At 47.8% G+C, this 20,308-nt stretch overlaps 1 protein-coding gene across 4 annotated transcripts in view; it reads left to right on the forward strand.

Moving 5' to 3' along the window:
* Tbc1d5 (TBC1 domain family member 5) overlaps nt 1–16,029 on the forward strand; it is a 453,289-nt gene extending 437,260 nt beyond the window's left edge. For all 4 annotated transcript variants that reach the window (XM_045136200.1, XM_045136202.1, XM_045136201.1 and 1 more), the window contains 3 exons: nt 3,595–3,674; nt 5,725–5,868; nt 13,113–16,029. In XM_045136200.1, the coding sequence (XP_044992135.1) occupies nt 3,595–3,674; nt 5,725–5,868; nt 13,113–13,406 (518 nt within the window). In that variant the 3' untranslated portion in view covers nt 13,407–16,029. The remainder of the gene's footprint in view (nt 1–3,594; nt 3,675–5,724; nt 5,869–13,112) is intronic.
* The last annotated feature ends 4,279 nt before the right edge of the window (nt 16,030–20,308 follow it).

Genomic DNA, 20,308 nt, shown 5'->3' on the forward strand with positions numbered 1-20,308 from the left:
GGAGTTGAATCCTCCCTCTCTGTACCCCTCCCACTTGTCACACTTGACATCACAGGGTGAAGCTGCCAGGTGTGGGCCCCACCCATTTCCCATCATACGAAGATGGCCACTTAGGTCACACAGGAGGATAGCCAGTTGGGTACCAATACTGGTGCTTTGGTTACTGTCCACAGCAATCCTGTGAGAAGGGTGCTGTGCCCGCTAACCCACCCACAGGCAGGCAGAAGTTCAACACCCCTAAGAGAGATGGATGTCCCCTTTCCACCTTTACCTAAAGGAGAGCTCCTTTACCTTTTATAACAGGCATTTAAAACATTAAGATGAAAATACTGTTATTTTAACATTGAAAAAATGGAGTTTTACGAACTTGAAGTAGTTTGTGTGCTTACTTCTATTATCCTGAGATTATAATTTATTTTTGTGGCATTGACATTTCACTAAAAATAATGGAGTCACCATGAGATTGTTATGTGGATGACATCTTTGTGAGTAATTTCCACAGAAATAGCTAATAAGTGTCAGTGTTTCAGCAATTATAGCATACTTAAGTGCACTTGAGTATAAGGTTAGGAAGTGTATAATCTTTCATCTGCACTGGAACAGAAGAAAGAGCCTTTATGGTATAACTTCGTTACCTTTTATCAGGAAGAAAATTGTTCATTACAGTAGAGATTTAAATATTTTGTATTTTTGCTTTTAATATTTTAAGGCATGAAAAGACTTTTTTTTAACATGAGAAGGCTGGCTATTGCAAGGTTATATGTTGTATATCCTACCTTAGCATGCACTGGAGCTGGTTAGAGAAAGGATTTACATGGCCAGTACTCTATTAGTCACACAAAAATTCTTGTATCCAAAACATCTGCCAGCCTCTAAAGGGCCTATCGTTTCACTCATGTGCTTACCTGGGTTCCTCGGCGCAGAGCCGCACTGGCTGGCTGGTCCCTGAGTAGCTGAAGGCTTTCGTGTAGGCCTGGGTGTTCACCAGATGCTGGCAGTGATGCTTGACTCCAGCCCAGAAGGGAGCGCACACTCAGAGTGAGGTCATGCTGCTCATAAAGCCAAGGCCCTGAGCTCTTCTCCCTCACTGGACACTCATCTCTCCTGGCCCTTGCTCAGCTACATTGCAGATCGGGCCACAAGTGGCCTGGACCCTGTATTCGACTTGCAGGAGTAGATGGGGTTGGTGCTTCCTTGCCTGTCACTAGAGGCACTGGATGGTTTTTATCCTGTGTGGAATATAGCACTGGAACCTGTGATGTGATCTTATTTGGAAACAGGGATTTTACGGATGTAGTTGAGTAAAAGGGAGATCTTACTAGATTAAAGGAGGCCTAATTTATTGACTATTGTCCTTATAAGAAAGCAGAATTCCTGCTCTCACAGTCCAAGGGCTTAAACTGGCCACCTGGAGGCAACTACTTCTGTACACATCAACCATTCTAATGCCCAAGTAAATGTCTACCATTTGAGGAATGGCTTCTGAATGCCCACTTAGTCCTCAGTGGCCTCTAAGGAAAGCTCTCTTCCTACATAGTTCTGGATTCCTGTCCCCAGTAGAACCACTGACTGCCCAAGGGCCAGTTGTCGATGCCTCAAAAAGTCTTTGTTTTACGGCCAGCCATAGCCTCTCCATGGCCATGAGGTAAGAGCTAGGCAGTGTAGCCATGTCTTTTTGCCACAAAACGTGTTCCACAGCAGACTGGATGGCAGAGGGCCGCAGAGACCAGCTCACTCACTGTGCTCTGCGGACTTTGTCTTGACCCCGTGCTGTGGTGTCCTCCAGAAGCCGACCTTCCCCAGCTCCCCATGATGCCCCGTCTCCACTGGCTGAGCTTCTTTTCAGGGGCTGGGAAACCTGTAGCTCAGTGGAAGCAGAAACCACCCAGCCCATGTGCCATGTGCCTCAGCCAGCCTTCAGGCCCTCACAGCTCTACATTAAAAGCCATGACAGTCATAAAAGCAGAAGCAGCCTTCCTGAGCTGTCTGAAAGACTTAACTGTTCTCAGCTCCCTGCAGTCCATTGTCCTTAATGTCTTGTTGAGTGGATTCTGTTTTGTATTTTTATTGAGAGAGAACAAGTTGTTACAGGCTTTTAAGAAAACCAAAAACATTTGCTCTCTAATTGTACCTATTATTCCATTCAACTTGCTTTCTTGTTTTAGAGCAGGACTTCCTATTAGCCAAGGATTGCAGTCAAGTTTCCTCAGTAAATAAAAACTGCTGTTTTCTGTCGCAGATGTTAAGAGGCCTTGCCAGCATGGTTTTAGATGTACCCTGACTATAAATTCTAGTAAGCTGTCAGGCTCAAGGCATGTTGATAGAATCAGTCTTTGCCCTTTGGGAATATTTTAGAGTCACAATGTTTTGAATGTAAGCTACAGGAGTGCTGGTCCATGTTTGTTCAATCATTCACTCAGGAAAGACTTTCTGTCCTTGTGATGATGCACCAGGCATTGCTCCAAGGGCTGGAAACAGCCCCAGGCAAGAGCGTCTTTGGCGTTATATCCTACGACAAATGAGCCTGCCATGTTGACAATGACAGGGCATAGAAGTGCACCAAAGTAGATATGATGGTTCAAGAACTAGGAGGCCATGCTAAGTGTGAGTGGACAGAGGACAGTTAAGAACTGAACATAAAGGAAGGGCTGGGCTATATAAATTGCCAGTCAGAGCCTCCAGAATGGGGTTCAGGTGTGCTCCTTCTGCCTCTGCACTGGGCAAGCACGAGTAACATTAGCTGTGGCAGCTGCAGGAGTTTGGCATGGAATCTAGCAGTGCCAGGTCAAGACTGGTACAGCAGCCATGCTGAGTGAGTGCTGAAGGTCATGTGTAAGGCATTGTAAGTGGGGTGTTTTCCCAGACAGCAGGAAACCAGAAAGCCAAAGGTGTTATTGAATTGTGAACCTACTTAGAGTGACTCTCAAATTGGTGTGCATCTCAGCATCTTTCATAAGGTGTATTTGATTAGTTCCTCCCCACTCCCCAACAATCTTCTGCATGTCCCATTGCAAGTTTAATGTATCAGTAGGTGACTAAGTGTGACACTGTAGGCTTGGCAAGAAAGACTCCCTGTGTGGCCCTGAGACTCCTAGAGACCGTGCACTTGTCACAACATTAGCTTAAAGCAGTCTGGCTCCATAGGCAGGGTGTCAGTGCCATGAGTTTGCTACCATTGCATTGAAGTGGCAGCATGATTTATTTAAATTTTTTTATTCTTTTGTTCATGGGAGGCACTGATCTTTAGAAGGAAGCAAGTTAACATCATTAAGATAGTGTAGAAAGCTCAAGCTAGAACACTCTCTCCTAGAAATAGGGTGAGAAGTACCTTGGCCTCCCACTGGAAGTGAAGACCACCTGTCATGGTCAGAGCACATTCATGGGGTGTAGGAGGGAAGACTGCATGCACATTGGGCATGACAGACTCAGTACTGTCCTTCCTGCTCCCTTCTGCATTCAGCAGAGCATCCTTTGTGGGAGCTGTTGCTATGAAATTTGGCAAAACAAATCCTTAAGCTTGTCTAAGTTAGAGTTGTGGCAACATGTAAGCTATACTCAGAGCATTATTATAAAATGTCATTCTTCTATTTTCAGTAAATATTCAAGATGTAATATTACAAGAAAATTTGGAAAAAGAAGATCAAATTCTGGTTTCCTTGGCAGGATTAAAGCAGGTATGTGCACTTCTCCCACATTGTTCCCATGTCCTGTAGACCACCACGTTGTACCTGTACTTCTCTCTGTTTCCGTGTCCCGTAGACCACTACCTGGTACCTGCTCTAGAAAAGATGCTTTGAAGTATGGAATTTTATGCTCTCAGAGAGAGCTATTGTTCCTCTACCACTGACACCTGCTCAGATCATGTTGCTCCTGAGTCTTCGCTTCCTCATGCCCTTGCCCCTTCCAGTAACTGTGGCTGATGGACTTGCAACCCCAGCCAGACCCATCGTGCTTGCTCTTCATGCCAGCATCATGCTTGGCCACTCATCCGCAGGTCATAGTCACTACCCACAGCAGACTCTCATGAGCCCAGTATACCCAACCCTGACAGATCTAAGCACGATGGTAATGTTAATGAGAAGGAATACACTGCTGTTCTGAACAGCACCAGCAGCGGCAGGGTAGTATGCAGGCAGATAGTGCTCCCTACTTAAGGTCACCCATCTCTGACCTGGGAGAACCCTAAATTTTTAATCAGTAACTGCTCAGTCCATGCCTCTGATAAAAGTTGTTTTCTCCATTTTTAAAATTTTTTATTGACAACTTCCATAATTATAGACAATATCCCATGATAATTTCTTCCCTCCCCCCTACTTTCGCCTTTGAAACTCCACTCTATAATATCCCCTCCCCCTCTCAATCAGTATCTTTTATATTGATGTCATAATCTTTTCCTCCTATTATGATGGTCTTGTGTAGGTAGTGTCAGGCACTGTGAGGTCATGGATATCCAGGCCATTTTGTCTGGAGGAGCACGTTATAAGGAGTCCTGCCTTCCTTTGGCCCTTACATTCTTTCCGCCACCTCTTCTGCAATGGACCCTGAGACTTGGAAGGTGTGATAGAGATATAGCAGTGCTGAGCACTCCTCTGTCACTTCTTCTCAGCACCATGGTATCTTCTGAAAAGAGAAGCTTTTCTAATCTAAAGTGAGAGCAGCATTAGTATATGGGTATGAATGTTCAGTAAAGTGTTTACAGGGCAATTTGGTGAATATAGTATATACATTTAGCCAGACAGCAGCAGACAATACACCCCTAGGGCTCATGACTACCCCTGTTGTAGGTTTTCAGTATCAGGGATGTATTCCCTTCCATGGAGCAGGCCTCCAGTCCAATTAGAGGGCAGTTGTTTCCGCCATAACAGATGTGCCAGTATTGCACCTATTAGCTAAATTTAAGGCTTGCACTGTCCACTGTTGATTTCTCTCTTCCCTATTAAATTTCATGTAGTGTAGCTTTTTCCAGCATTCTGTCAGCTGGTCTACAAGAAGGTTTTCAGCTCAGTTCCAGCAGGATTTCTCAGTGGCCTTGCAGCCCAAGTATGTGGAGTCTTCAGCAGTAGGGTCTTATAATACCTTCCTGTGGGAAACCAAGAGCCTTGGCTATGGCTTGTAATGTTTTGGGGGCATCAGGGACCTCCCTGGCAGGTATCCCATCATGTCTTCATGTGACAAAATACTAACATTCATACTGCAATAGTACCCCTTATCCACAGGGGATATATTTCAAGACCTGTTCCCATGAATGCCCAAAACTATGGGTATCACTGAGCCATATATTTAACTTTTTCCCATGTATACAAACCTAAAGTAGGGTTTAACTATTAGGCACAGCAAGACAATGACAATTTCTAAGAACAGAATAGGTACTATGGTGACATACTATAATAAATTTACATTTTTTCCTCTCTGTAATGATGTGAGTCCTGTGCTGTTTTGTTTGGCTCCTGGGAAAGGGTGGCTTGAACCTGAGTATTACAGTGACAGTCGATTGATAAGCATATGGGGCAGGGATGTGCTGGACAAAGGGCTGATTGGCATCCCAGCTCATACACAGCTGTCTTGGTAAGGATGAGCTCATGATTTACAACTCAAGTGTTGCCCCTCTAATCTCTCTGTACTGTGGGAGACTACTGTATTAAATAAAAGTCTGTTTTACATGTACAAAAGTTAAATATTACTTAAATGCAAACTCATCTTTTTTATCGTTCTCTTTGAAAACAGATCAAAGACATTCTGAAAGGTTCCCTGCGCTTCAACCAGAGCCAGCTGGAGGCAGAGGAGAATGAGCAGATTACAATTGCCGATGACCACTACTGCTCCAGTGGCCAGGACCGGAGCAGCCACGTTCCTGGGGACAGCAGACAGGTACCAGAGCTTTAATGAACTTATATATCCACCTGCTGGGAGCCTGGCCACATGGCTTCTTCACCTGATATTCTTACAGGAAATCCCTACCACAGCACTTCAGGTTATCCTATCAAAGTTCAGCTGTGAAATGACACAGCCGGAGCCCAGAACTGGACAGGTGGCACATTGCAGTGCTGGAGTGGTTTCATTCAAATGGTAGTGATGACACTGATGTCTCCTGGAGGTATGCAGGACACAGCCTGCAATCGTGTATGCAGCAGCATTGGCTGAGCCGCCTGACATGTGTGGTGGTCAGTCCATTAGCACAGGAGGCACTCTGGAGACTTTCCTGAGGCTGTCTGTAGTGCGTGTCACATGACTAGGTCCTTTCTTGCCTTCATGGGGAAGGACTTCTTACTGCTGTCCACCCACTAAGGAAAAGATCAGCAAGCTACCTCTGTAAAGGGTAGGTAGTACATGCCATAGAATTTTTACTGGTCATACTGTCATAAATTTTCCTTTTTATTTTTTCTCAAGCAATTATTTAAAAATATTAACGTATTTTTTGAGGGCCATACAAAAATAGGCAAGTGGCTGGATAGTAGTAGTTTACTGATTCCTGCCATCTGCATAATGTACGGTTGATTCTTAGAACTTCCTTGTTGGCTTAGTTCCTTCCCCTCATAATTGGCCAGACAGGATGTAGGCTGGCCCAGGCATGATGTCTTTGAATCTCCCACCCAGGAAGTTCTGGTTCTTCTACACGCCTCACTGAACATTTATAGTTGATAAGCTGGGGGGCTTTACTCTCCACCTCTGTTGTGAAGTTCTACTCAGTTTTTTATAAGCCAGACTAGCTTCCAACAAGATCCTGCTCCTCTTGGGCCAGGATCTCAAGCATGCAGTGTCACGACTGCGCTCTCAAAACCCGTCCTAATAAAGGTCAGCAGGGGAGCTCATCTTACAAATGAACCTCAGCAAAATCTCAAGGCCACTGTCTCAATTTTTAAATTTTTTTTTGAAATTTTTTGAGAGGGCTTAATTGTCTCATTCCTTTTCTCTTCTTCCCTCCTCCACATCAAAATGTTGATGGGCTCAGAACCATGCTGGTCTTGTAAGGTTATCGGTAACCATTATGGAGTTGTGAATGCACTAGCCAGTTCGTATAGGGAGAACAGCACCCCAATGCACCCTGTGCCTCTTACATTCTTTCTGCCGCCTCTTCTGAAATGTCCCCTGAGCTTTGGAGAGTGTGATAGAATCTTTAGTGTTAAGCTCTCAACAGCCTCTGCTTTGATGACATTGGGTCTCCTTAGTGTCTACCACCATCTTCCTGGAGGAGACAGTTCTCTATGTAGCAGTGGTATTCTCTCTATGATGGTCTCTGAGCTCTGGTAGGTGTGACCAGAGGACTCATCCAGTGCTAAGCCCTGGGCTTTTTCTTGTCATTGCACTGAGTCATAGTCTCCTTGGTATTTGCCACCATCTGTAGAGATAGTTCTCTAACCAAAAGTGAGAGTAGCATTAATAATAGGACTTAAAGATACACCATTAGAAGACTTTTTGATGGGCATAACATCTCCATTTAACCAAAGTACAATGGAAGTTCCCTCCAGGGTCTGATCTTCCAAGTCCTAGGCTTTAACTTGCTTCTCAGTACTAGCCATGAATTCCTCCCTCTGAATGGGCCTCCTATCCAGTCAGTGAGCAGTGATTACCCCATAGCCTGTGTTCCACTCTTGTACCCCCGTGCCTTGCCTGGCTGTTTGTTCCAACTGTAGGTGACTTCCCCCAGCAGCTTCATTTCTCAGTGTCCTGTAACCACAGCCTGTATTGTCTTGAGCATTAGGGTCTTACCATCTCATTCTGGTGTGTAGCCAAGTGCCTTGGTAATGGCCTTGTGTGTGTGTGGGGGGGGGGGAGGTAGCTCATCTCTAGTACAGCGCTGAGACACACCTGCAACAACCCATGGCATCAGAGCAGAGCTTTTTCCACTTCAGCAGAGAACTCCTGCTCAAGCTGTCTTCTCTCTTAAAAAATTCTTTTTAAAGTAGCTAATGATGTAGTTTTGTAGTACTTATTCATACCACCTTGGTTTCATGTATCCCTGTGGCATTTCCACCTTCTAGTATCCTCACCTCATTCCTGACCACTAGTACTACACTTACTGCAACACAGACAAAATCTCACTGTTCCAAGCTAGGACCTGCATAGGAGAAAGAATATGTGGCATTTTTCTGTGTCACTAAATAGAACTCCACTGTGTATATATGCCACATCTTCATTAACCATTTATTAGTTGATGGGCATATGGGCTGATTCCATTTCCTAGCTATTATGAATATTTCAGTAACAAACATGGCTGAGCAAGTGTCTCACTAGTAGGATGTGGTGGTTATCCCCAGAAACAACTGCTGTAGTTGTGAGTATTGCTTTTTCCCTCCTGTGGCCCCTTTATTATTTTCTGCAGGGCTGGGTAGAATAGTTCAGGTTGGCATCTATCATCTTTCAGAATTTGAAACACTCCATTGCAGGCCCTCTGGCTTTTACAGTTTCCATTGAAAAACTGGATGTTACCTTTAGTGCTGTGTTTAGTGTTTTAATTATGCCCTGGGAATTCCTTTTCTGGTCCTGTGTACCTTTCCTACCTGGATGGGTCTCTTTCATAAGATTTGGAAAATATTTTCTATGCCCATGATTGAAACATTTGATGGTCTTAGGATTCCCCACATTTCTCTAATGCTCTGCTTATAGGTTCTTTTGAACATGTCATTGATTTTGGCTGTTTTCCTCAGCAAGTATCTTTTTATCAAATTCTGCTTTCATTGCCGGGGGTGATATTTTACTATTATATATAGAGAGAATTGTGCCAGCTTCTCAGCCACTGCACTTGAACTCCAGATGCTTGCCTCACACCTTTGTGTATCTGGCTTACATGAGGCATTAGGCTTCACAGGCAAGTGCTTTAACCACTAAACCATGTCTCATTTTAGTTGGTTGTGTTCTCTTGGCATTTATTTAGACATTTATGTCCTCTTTAAGGCTGTTGTATATATTTATCATGGTTGGGGTATTCATGTTTTGCCGAGTACCACAGGATGGGCTGGGGAGGAAGGATAGTGTTGATTGTAAGCTTACCCAGGGGCTAAATGTGATGTCTGACACTACGGTCTATACCACTGCCAACAAACTCCAGGTGCATGTGGCTTTACATGATGTCCTTAACTGCTGAGCCATCTCTCCAACCCCAGAAGAAAGTTAAGAAAAAAATGAATTGGTAGCATTTAAAATGTTTTGGCTGTACTAAATAAATGCCTGTCATTGCTGGTTTTCATCTCTTTGTAAGAACTTATAAGCAAATACAATGTATGGGGTACTGCAGCAATGAGAGTGAATGTTTATTATGCACAACAATGAGGGGGCACATTACTGTGCACACCCCTCAGTACACTGTCAAGGGCAGAGAACTCAGCACTATAAGATCATAATATGCAAAGAGGGTTGGGCAATGTTGTCTGGGTCCTGGTTTTCGCCGCAGGACCTTATCTGTGACAAATACCTGGAAGGGCTCGTAGCAAATGATGCTGCTCTGGGTGGTCTTTGCGCTTCCCAAGACAGTGGCTTGTCTGAACTGCAAATGTAGAAACAAAGACTTAATTTTGAAGGATCTGAAACAAAGTAGGAAATCTGCATAGTAACCTGGATTTTCTGTTTTTATGAATGACAGAGCATGTGATGCAGGGAGGCCATCTAGCCACTTGTCAGACTGCGATGGTCTGGGTCTCTGGCACACTAGAGGCCATCTTTCAAGGCTTGACTACCCTCCCTGCCCACTCACCAGCCATGCCTACAACTTCCTACAGCTGCTTCTGAGTGCCCCCTCTTGGAAAAGGCTGCATTGTCTTTGAGAAATCAAAAAGCTCACATAGCTTCCTGTTTCTGTGGACATCTGTGCTTTTTCCCAAATGACCTTGAAATGTAAGGCTTTCACCTGCAGGGGCTGGAGAGCGGGGGAGGGTGAGTAGATCATCTCTCTAGAGTAGCAGAGTGACCTCTTCAAGCCCTGAATTTCTTCAAGGGTGGAGATTCCCAACACCTGTTGAAATAATGTTCAGAATCGTTTGGTCTTCCCAGTTAAAAGCAAACAATTCCCAGGAGTTAGAACCCAACAATATGTTAAAAAAAAAAAAGTGCCCTTTAGTAGTCCTTACCCCCATAGAAACAAGCTAAGAAGGATTAGAAAGTACAGGATGAATTCCTACGTAGCTCTGTACAGTGCCAGCAAGCCGCTTGCAGTGGCTGGCCACCCACATGACTTGAGGCCAACTGTTCCCTAACCCACACTCGGTTTCTCTCTCCTTGAGAGGCTAGTGGCATCTTTCTTTTCAGCTATACGTCTATTGGCAATATCTACAAATTGAGAAAGTTTTGTTTCTAGCACCAGAGCCAATTTTGGAGTTTTCCATAGAGAACAGGACACTCCAAGGATGAAACACACAGGCGCCCGTGGCTGTGATGAGGGAATGTGGAGAGAAGAGTTTAATTTATGTCTTGGAAAGGTTCCCCTTATGAAAGTATTAAATCCTCCTGGGTCAAGCTCTGCTTTTGGCTGTTTATTGCTGTTGTAGAAGTCAGAAATAGTGGGAGGTAGGGTTTCGTTTAGCATCTGGGGCCTGTTAAAGGGGAAATACTCCACTCTGATATAGAAATAATCCCATGTCTCGTAGTGCTCCCTAAAAGAGGGGGGGTGTCAGGTTCTGGATGAGTTTCCCTTCTCAGATCTCACCCTGATTAGAGCCCCTCTTTCCAACATTAGACTGTCAACACTGTCCATAAGCACTGACACATTTGCCAACAACTAAGACTGTGGCAGGCTCTCCTCAAGTATGAAACCCTTGTTGCCCATCCTAGCTACCTGTGAGTTTGCGGGGAGATAGAGGAATATAGAGGAATAATTATTCCTCACCTGAATTTGGGTCCACCTGTCAGTTTCAGAGAACTGAAACTAAAATCAGACTTCAGTGAGAAGAGGCCCAAGTTTCCCAGGATTTTTTTGTTTGTTTTTCGAGGTAGGGTTTCACTCTAAACCCAGGCAGACCTGGAACTCAGGGCAATCCTCCAGTGCTAGGGTTAAAGGCTGAAGACACCACTAGGGTCCTCTGCCACAGCCCCTCCTCAGTGAGACTTAGCAGTTTATGCAAACAAATGCTCCTGGAGCCAGCAGGCATCGTGGCTCATGCCTGGAATCTGAGCGCTCCACATGCAGAAGAAAAACACTGAGATGGCTCAGCAGTAAAGACACTTGCCTACAAAAAGGACCCAAGTTTGATTCACCAGTACCCACCTAAACCAGATGTACAAGGTAATACACATGTCTGGAGTTCCTTTGCACACCCATTTTCTCTGTAATTAAATTTTAAAAATCGACACTGCTACCCTCTTTCCCTCAGAGGAGAGGCAGGGAAATCCTAGATGTCCAGAGTCGCACAAGCCCAGGGCTCTCAGGCAGGCAGCCCTGACACCCCTTCTTCCTTTTCCTCGCTGCTTGGGGAAGAGGGTATCCCTAGAAGGTGAAGTGGGAATCCTGAAGGCTGCCACATAGATATCTAGGGCTAGGGGTCATAAACAGCTCTGTTCTCACAGGCTTTAAGTTCAAGGGCTCTAGGCAAGGGGCCATCTTTCACACGTGAGGTCTATGATAAGTTGAGCCATAGCATATTCCTCATGTAGGCATGGGTCATCCTTTTGTTCTAGGTCTCGCTCTAGCCCAGGCTGACCTGGAATTCATTATGTAGTCTCATGGCGATCCTCCTACATCTGCCTCCTGAGTGCTGGGATTAAAGGCGTGCGCCACCACACCCGGCTTTTTCTACCTCAGCTTCTTGAGAGCTACAATTAGAGGTGTGCACCACCACAGTCAGTGATTAACCAAGAAAGCAAAAACAGAGCTAAGTCATGTCTCTGAAAAAGTTCAGAAGGACATGGCTCATTCCCCTGCCAGTGCCCCTTGACATGAGGAACTGAACAAGAGCTCTTCCTTTGCGGACTACACATGCCCACCACCAGAGTGCCCCACCCTGTTTCTCACTATCTCTGTAGAAACTAACATGTTTCTAGAATGTCAGCAGCTTCAGAATTTGAGGAGGGCACCCCAGGGTCCATTGTGATCTTAAGGAGACCATCTCTGCTCTCCCGGACAGTGTCTTAAAGGCTGGAAAATGTCAGAGGTGGAAATTGCCTGAGCCATCATTTTGCCACTTGTCCCATGTCACCAAGGAGAAGGACCTGTCAATCAAGGCTAGAGGCCAGATTTCCCTTTGAAGTGCTGCCCAGGCTCTACCCAAGGACCCAGGGTGGACTCTCATCCAAGGCATTCTTCCATCTGTTTAGAATAGAGTGGGATTGGACAGGCTCCATGCTTGTGTAAATTACTTCTGAGGTCAGGTCATCTTTCTCCCAGCTAGCACTGACAACCTTGGTTAGATTTAGTTTTGCTAACCCACAACTTTTACTCGCATCCATGAATAGTTAATGTCTGTCAACTATAAAAGTAAAATCTAAGCTTGTTTAGAGAGATGACTCAGTAGTTAAGGCACTTGCCTGTGAACCCTAATGGACCAGGTTCAATCCCCCCCCCCATGCCCACATAAAGGCAGATGCACAAGGTGGAGTGTGTTTGCTGTGACTTGAGGCCATGGAATGCCTATTATCTATCTGTACCTCCCCCCACCTCAAATAATTAACATATTTTTAAGGTTTAAAAAGGAAAGGAACCAAGTGTTGACTAAAGCAGGCATAATCGTTATCACACTTTGCAATTGTTGCCTTTTCTGTCTACAGACCCATCACGTACTACCATTGCCCAGGAGACACACATGCCCACCCAAGATGAGCTATGTGAGGCCCTCTTAACAGCTGGGGCAGCTCACATTCAGAGCCAGCCTTCTGAGATGTCTGCCCACGTCAGCTTGCCACCCTGTAATCCCATAGTAGAAGACAGAGACCCCATCCCTGGATGAGTGGATTCAAGCCCACAGGGGGCTGGCTCTGTCCTTCTGCACATTGGATGGACACTGCCTCTTCATGGCTAGTGAGCAGGCGTGATGCTGGTCTCCTGGGAACCAGTGTTCGGCTTCAGAGGGGCTCATAAGGGACTGTTGTGCCTGGGCCTCCAGACAGTGTGACCAGCCATGGCATCATCCCAGCTAAGGGCGGTGTCATTCCTGCTGTCCTCATTCAGTTCTTCTCTTTGTCCTCCACAGGCCTCTTCGGAAGTGCCTGGACGCACAGGCAGAGCAGGTTCAGAGGACTTCATTCTGGTGCCCAAAGAAGAGGAGGGGGGAAGTGCCCGAGGGTGCTTCTCCAGTCAAGCCCAGCCTCTTCGCTCCCTCAGAAGCAACTCTGGCAAAAGCTGGGGCTCAACCTGCTCCCCACTGGTCTTCTCAGACCCCCTGATGGCTCCAGCCTCAGCTTCCTCCAGCAACCCCAGCTCCAGCCCTGATGATGACAGCAGCAGGGACGCTGGCTTCACCATCGTGAGCCCCCTTGACATCTGACCACAGGGGCCATGCTCCTCAGTGGCCCAAGTCCCATTGAGACAGTGCTTCTTTCCCAGCATGCATTTGGTGTTGGCACAGCTATTGGAACCCTTTAGAAAGAGGCAAATATGTCCACAATGCACTATGTTCCCCCCAAAGGCAGATATAGCTTTCCGAGCCAATACCTGACCTCGTCCACCCTTGCTCTATAAGAGAGCCAGGTCAGGCCCTCCACCACTCAACCCCAAGACCAACGTGGTCAGAACCACTTTCCATGAGGAGAACTGGTTCAGATCTTCCCTCAAAGCTTCAGCCACAGGGACGCAGGTTGACATCCGAAAGCGTACTCTGAAAATCTCAGCAACTTAATTTCCAGTGCCGGGAGCAATAGAATGAGCAGAGCAAGGGGCTGCGAGGGTATGGAGCCCCCATGATCTTTACCAACAGGGTCTAAATTTAAGATTCAGATTCTGGTCCAATGTGAATACATTTCCAGTCCTCAGGCTGAATAAACTTCAGCTACCACTGTTCTTCCTTGAACAAGTATATTTCACGTTCTAGAATCTTCCATAGCTGCAAAACAAGGCTGCTTGAAGTCAAGTCTTTGCTGCACCGATTTTCAAAGGTGCAAGAAAATAGCCATCCTTTATTTGAAAAAGTGACTACAACTTCAGGCAGTCTGTTTTCTGATTGGTTTATTCTAGTTTCAGAACTGCACTTACCTATCAACTGAGGAGTACAGGGGCTCTAGCTCAGTGCTGTCTAATGACAAGGAGCTCAGCCTGGAATCCTGGAGTAGGCTTCCTAGAGAACATTTCCATTTCCAGGAGCCTTCCCAACCGCTCCCCCCTGGGAGAAGCAGGGCCTCTGCTCAGCGGTAAGCTCCGTGCCTTGCATGCCACTGTCAGGACCGGGTCTGCCCACCACAGGCCCCTGCTCCTCTAGCACAGGTGAGACTCCCCTTCTAGAGTGGCAGCATATGCCACCATGAAAGATATCAAGTGTCCTGTGACCATTTTATTCCAAGGAAAGGGGCAGAACACTGCTCCCCATGCCAGAGCAGGCACGCTGCTGGTGACAGCAGGACTACAGCCAGACAGAGGGCCTATTCTGCCACCCTCTGGGCACAGTGTCTCTCCACTGCTAGCTCTGCAGTTCTCTGTAGACGTATGTGCTAATGGCCTGACACCCAGTCCATGTCCTAGAAAATGAGGCAACTTCACTCACTCTGCATTGACACGCTTTCCGCTGCAGAGAGGTCTCCTCTCGGCACAGCGCCAGGTACAGCCGAGTTAGAAGCCTTCCAGAATGGCCAATGTACTCCATCGCTCTCTGCAGAGGCAGCTGCTGTACACGGCCCTTGACTTTTTTTAAGGCCACAGAACAAGGAGCTTTCCCCAAGTCTCCTCAGTCCTCAAGTAGATGGATGGCTTGTTCCTCCAGGCCCTGGAACAAGACTGGCTGTGCTCTCTCATCACTGGGCCACTGCCATCTGCTCACCCTTGACAGCCGGAGCCATAGCTGAGTGTCACTGGCCACCCACCAGGCTGAAAAGGCTCAAGGTCGTTTCCTGCCATTGATCAGCCATTCATAAAGGCCCCTAAACTGCCAGCCCTACCTGTCTGCTAGGTGTGGGTCACCTCATGCTATGCTTGGGTTGGTGTCACAATGAGAGTCCAGGGCCTCACCGAGGGACATTGTTTCTGTGGTTCCTACAAGGCCGCTCCCTCCTCAGGAACAAGACCCAAGAGGACAGTACAGCGCACACTCAGCCTCCCCATCCAAGTCTCTCAGCTGCATCCTTTCAAAGCGATGCTCTCTCTTCCTTGTTGAGCATTGCTTGGGTTTTAAATAGTTGCAGTCCTATTAAGGAATGTGTTCCTTTTTATTTTATCAGGTACTTATGTTTAATTGCACAATTTTTTTAAATCCTTGATATGAAATTTTTTTCTTTAACCATGTGGTAATCAGAAATCCCCCACATTTGATTATTAGCTATTAAATACATTTTATATATGCTAAGCTTAGATTAACCCCTGTTGTCACCGAAGTTTTTATACATATCTGTGTGTCATGCATTCCACAATGATCAGACTGGAAATGGGACATAGACTTTCCTTTGTTACATGGGAGAGTCCACCTTGTCCTGTGCTCATGCTGAGGGTCAGGGGCCTTGAGTTTGTCTGGCAAAGATGACCTTCTGCTGATGTTCACACTAACTGATTTGGACAGATATCACACCTCAGGATAAGTGCCTCCGAGTCAGACACCGCTGTGATCGGCCTCCCCTCGTAGGCCAGCACTGACTCACGGCACAGGGCTGAGGCTGCCCTGGACAGAAGCGCCAGTGGTTAGAAATGCAAACAAGTGAGAACTGACCCCCAGTCTGCAGCCTTAGCTTGTGTCACTGACACAGACATGTGGACAGAAACTGAAAGTTCAGGCAGCCAGGCTTGGTGGCCCTGTGAGGGTCAAGACTGTGACAACAAGGCATTGTTTATCTGGAGTTGGGGCCCTCAGCAATGTCACTGTGACCTGTAATCCTCATCTCATGCTGTAATGCATACTGGCGCAGAAAAACACCCATCCCTTGGGCACAGCAATCCTATCCAGTGTGGCCGTAATAAAGGACTAACACGAACCAGGAGGGTGGCTCTGCTCATTCCGGCCAGGTCCACTGGGCGCAGTACTCTTCCTTTCCAACTTGGGTGACTTGCAGCACCTCCTGGGACTCCTCTGCCCAAGACTGAGGGTCCAAGGGCCTGTCTCCCAAGGAGGCGAGGGGTACACAGAACAACACATTTGACCAGCCAACCAGAAACACATTTGACCAGCCAACCAGAAACAGAGCAGATCCAGGGAGGAATCCTACACTCCCATGAATAGTGTGGACCTCAGAGACCTTCTGAGGTGGGGCCCTGCCCAGCCACTGTGCCACAGACAGTGCTCCTTCCCCACCTCTGTCCCTGTCTTTGCTATGGCCACACACCTATCTTGCAGGTCTGAAAACCACAGGGTGGGGGCAGGCAAGGAGATGGGGCATCTGTCACTTAGAGTCAAGAAGCCACCACAGAGATTGTTGGGACCAATCTCCAGTATGCTTCAGGGAGTCCAACCCAGCCACCTCCTCCGGACACAGCACCTTGCAGCAGTCATAGGCCATTGCTGCTGTACCTCTAGCAGTGGTAACCCCAGCTGCCCCAGACCAGTGATAGCCACAGATGTACCAGGAGTGCCACCTCACCCTTGTCCCCAAGACTGAACAGTACTGCAAAGAACATCATCCACCTGCCTTGTTACCTCTCCACCAAGGACTTTACCCAGAGGAGCTGGGAGACGTGCCCACTCTCATGCCTGGGCAAGACTCCAGCCAGGGGTGGCAGCTTCCCAGAGCTTCTCCCAGCAAGGTCGGAGCTCCAGGTGCTAGTTCCTTCCCTCTTGAAGCTTTTCCTCTCTGGGAGCTCCCTCCTGCCTGGACCCCTGTTTCAGGTGGAGGGCTGGGCCTGGCTTGCCCTTGCAGGGAGAGAAGGAGAGCAAGGTGCCAGGCTGGCCTGAGCAGTGGCACAAGGGCCAGGACAGCCATTGGCCTGTGAGCTCCCAAGCCCAGGCCCAAGCCAGCTCTGCAGGTGAGCCTTTCCCATGGCCACTGCACTTGAGTTTAAGAAGGGGCAGTTCCAGGAGCCAGGTTATATTCACAGCACCCACACAGATGCCAGGCTTCATTGAGCTCTCTGGACAGCCAATCTAGCCTAATCTGTGAGCTCCAGGCCACTGAGAGACTCCGTTTCCATGGAAGTGGGTGTCATTCCTGGGGTCTGTCTGCACCCGAGACTGTCCACACACGTGTGCCCAAACGTGTATATGTAAAATGGAAAACAGGGTGTGATACAAGGTGAAGGTTCTAGAAATAGCAATCGCACCCTGAGAGTTCATTCCATGTCAGGCCACATGTTTCTACAGCAGACACTTGTACACACTAAGCGTGAGGTGGAAGCCACCTGGATGTCACACACATTCCCTCAAATTCCAGAAAAGGGTAGAAGAGATATTTCTATATGAAGGAAGGGTACCCACACAGTTTGTAGACTCAGGGCTCAGAGCAACGCCTCCATCCAGCTTGGCCAGGTGGTGCGGGGGAGGGGGTCATAGAAGCTTCAGCGTGGAACAGTGACCAGGCTGGGTGTGAGTCAGTCACCATCCCATGAATAATGAACACACCTGCTTCCTGCTCAGGAAGTGCTAAAATGCTCTGACCAACCACTCTCCCAGCTACAGGGACAGTGAGTAAAACAGCTAGCTGTGGGGCTGCATTCCTCATCTGTGTAAGCCAGGAGGAGGGACAGGGCCGAGCACCCTACAGCGTCTCTACCAGCCCTCGTCTGTACTGAGTCAAGTCTACCCCTTGCCCAACACCATGCCCAACTGCCACCCACACTCGCTCAGTCGCCCAACTGCCCAGTGAGCTCCTCCCCGGCCATCCCGCACGTGGCAGGTGGGACGCGGCCGTCCTGGGGGGTGGGGCTGGGCTCGGCAGGACGCTGGCAGCACTAGGCACTCGCGCCGGCCCAGACCCCCGGGCTGACAAAGAGCCGGCGCACCTGTGCGAGGCCGCAGTCCTGTGACGCAGGGAGGCAAGGCTGCTACTGGCTTCTCAGAATCCTGTGCCTCAGAGATTCGGAGAACAGCCTGCGGCTACCACACTCCAGCAGAGATGCTAACCACAGGGCCGCCTGGACACAGCCACCACCTTGAGCCCCAAACTGCTCTGGGGACAGGATGAAAGGTCAGTCAACCTCACCTGGAGGGACAGAGGAGGGTCAGCGCTGCATGGTCTATTGGGGATAGCACCTTCCTTCTCGTAGGGCTTGGCCCTGTCTCAGCCAGGAATCCTCGCTACCCCTAAAGGTGATCCTTTTTGATTCTAGAACCTTCCATCCTGTCCTATTCTACTTTACCCTGTGTTGCACTGTTGTTCAAAGAGCTGGTGTGGCCCACTGCATTAACCTTATGACCTACGCACAAGACAGTGATTACAGTTTAAAAATGATTTGAGAGAGTGAACATAAATCCATCAAGTGTTACAGAATGCAGAGGCCAGCAGCCATGTGTCTTAAGGGATATTTTCAGCCAAGAAGATAATTATGCAAACCACACCTGCCCCAGCCTCTCCACCTGAAAAATAAGCTGGAGCAGGGCTGGAAAGGATCATCACGATATGCCAGAGAGGGCAGCAGGCACTGGGACATAACACAAGCATTGCAAAGCACTCACGGCTTCAGACACCTCCGCTGCTCACATGGCGACAGTGGTGGGCTTCTGCATGTCTGGGCTGTCCTCTGCATGGGGATTCGGGGAACCCAGTCACTGTGAGAACTGTCATGGGGGAACTGGGCTTGGCCTCTCTAGGAACACATGCATGACCATGGTAGAAGAGCACAGCTAATGTGGTTCCTGCATCACAGCCCGTGCCCACAACACATCCCTGAAATAGGGTAGTGCAAGAAACTCAATCCTGAAGGCAATTCTTTCTGATTCTGGAACCTCTGTCCTGTCCCGTGTTGCTCTAATGTTCAAAGTGCTGGTGTGGCCTGCTGCATTAACCTCATGACCTACCCACGAGTCAATGATTAGTTTACAAATGATGTCTTAAAGTGACCATGAGGCCATCAAATGCTGTATAGAATGCAGAGCCCAGTGGCCACATGGCTGAAAACTTCCCTTATGACAAGAAAAGAACTACTCAAAGCCCTCAGTGACTCCGAGGAAGAAATAATGGGGGAAAGCCAATTTCATCCACAAATAGCTTATGGTGCTCCCCCTAACATAGGGAAGAAGGAGGGCACATTGGAATGTCCAGGGGCAGAGGGTGTCCCAGGGGCCGACGAGGAGAGAATCAAAGCCCAGCTCAGTGCTGTCTTCCAGGAGAACCGGACGCACATCTGTCCTAAACACAGCTGGCATGCACGGGTCGAAAAAGTTGGACTCCGCTGTCCCTACTGGCCTGACTCCTTCAGGAGACGTCCATTCTGCCCTGCCTTGTGGCCCACCTCCCTGAGCCCTGCTTTTCTCAGAATCACCAGGGAAACATCCCCATGGCCTCTGAGACCTTATCCATGCTGGGCGGCCTAGAATGACATGGGGGACACTGTACTCCTCCCTGGAAAAGGCAAGTCTTTCCTGGAGTCTAGGAATGAGCTATGGGAAAGACATGGAAATATTTCTTATGGACCTTACACATAACTTTTCTGAGAATATTGCTGTGAAATGCTTTGCTGCTAAATTCCTGAGTTGTAATTTGCCCTGAAGGTAATCTTATAACCACAAAAATCCATCCACTGAGAGTGATGTGACCAGGTTTCCTCTGCCTTTGGCCTGAGCAGCACAGACGACAGTGTTGACGAGCAGTGTTCAGAGACGCTCACTGATCTAAGCTCTGCTCTGGGCCCACTTTCCACCATGGCCTGGTTGGACTCTTGACTCAGAGCAAGCACATGTGCGAGAAGGGCTGGCCGTACTGTTGAAGACAGGGCGCTCAGCAACTGTGGGCCTACAGCACTGCCACAGACCTGTCAAAGTCAACAGGCGGGCTTAGTGTGATTACATTTATACAGAGAGAAAGAGTGTGTGTCCTGGGTTAGCCCAACAAGTCATAACCTTAAATCTCTTCCCTTAACTGTTTAAGGATTATCCAAAGTTTATCCATGCGATGCTTCACTTTTTCATGTACTACTATTTATTTTGGCTGCTCCATAAAAACATCAGCAAGTGCCTCTGAGCTAAGCTACAGCAGCAGAACATCAGAGCGGCAGCGACAGCAGATACAGCAGATTCACCCTTGGTTTAAATGACTGCAAGGGTCAGTACTGTCCTCAGGCTCTGCCACTAGTGGCAGTTAGCTCACTCATGGGTAATTCCAAGGG

The sequence above is a fragment of the Jaculus jaculus genome, chromosome 16 (genome assembly GCF_020740685.1).
Source record: "Jaculus jaculus isolate mJacJac1 chromosome 16, mJacJac1.mat.Y.cur, whole genome shotgun sequence".
NCBI classification, from domain to species: domain Eukaryota; kingdom Metazoa; phylum Chordata; class Mammalia; order Rodentia; family Dipodidae; genus Jaculus; species Jaculus jaculus.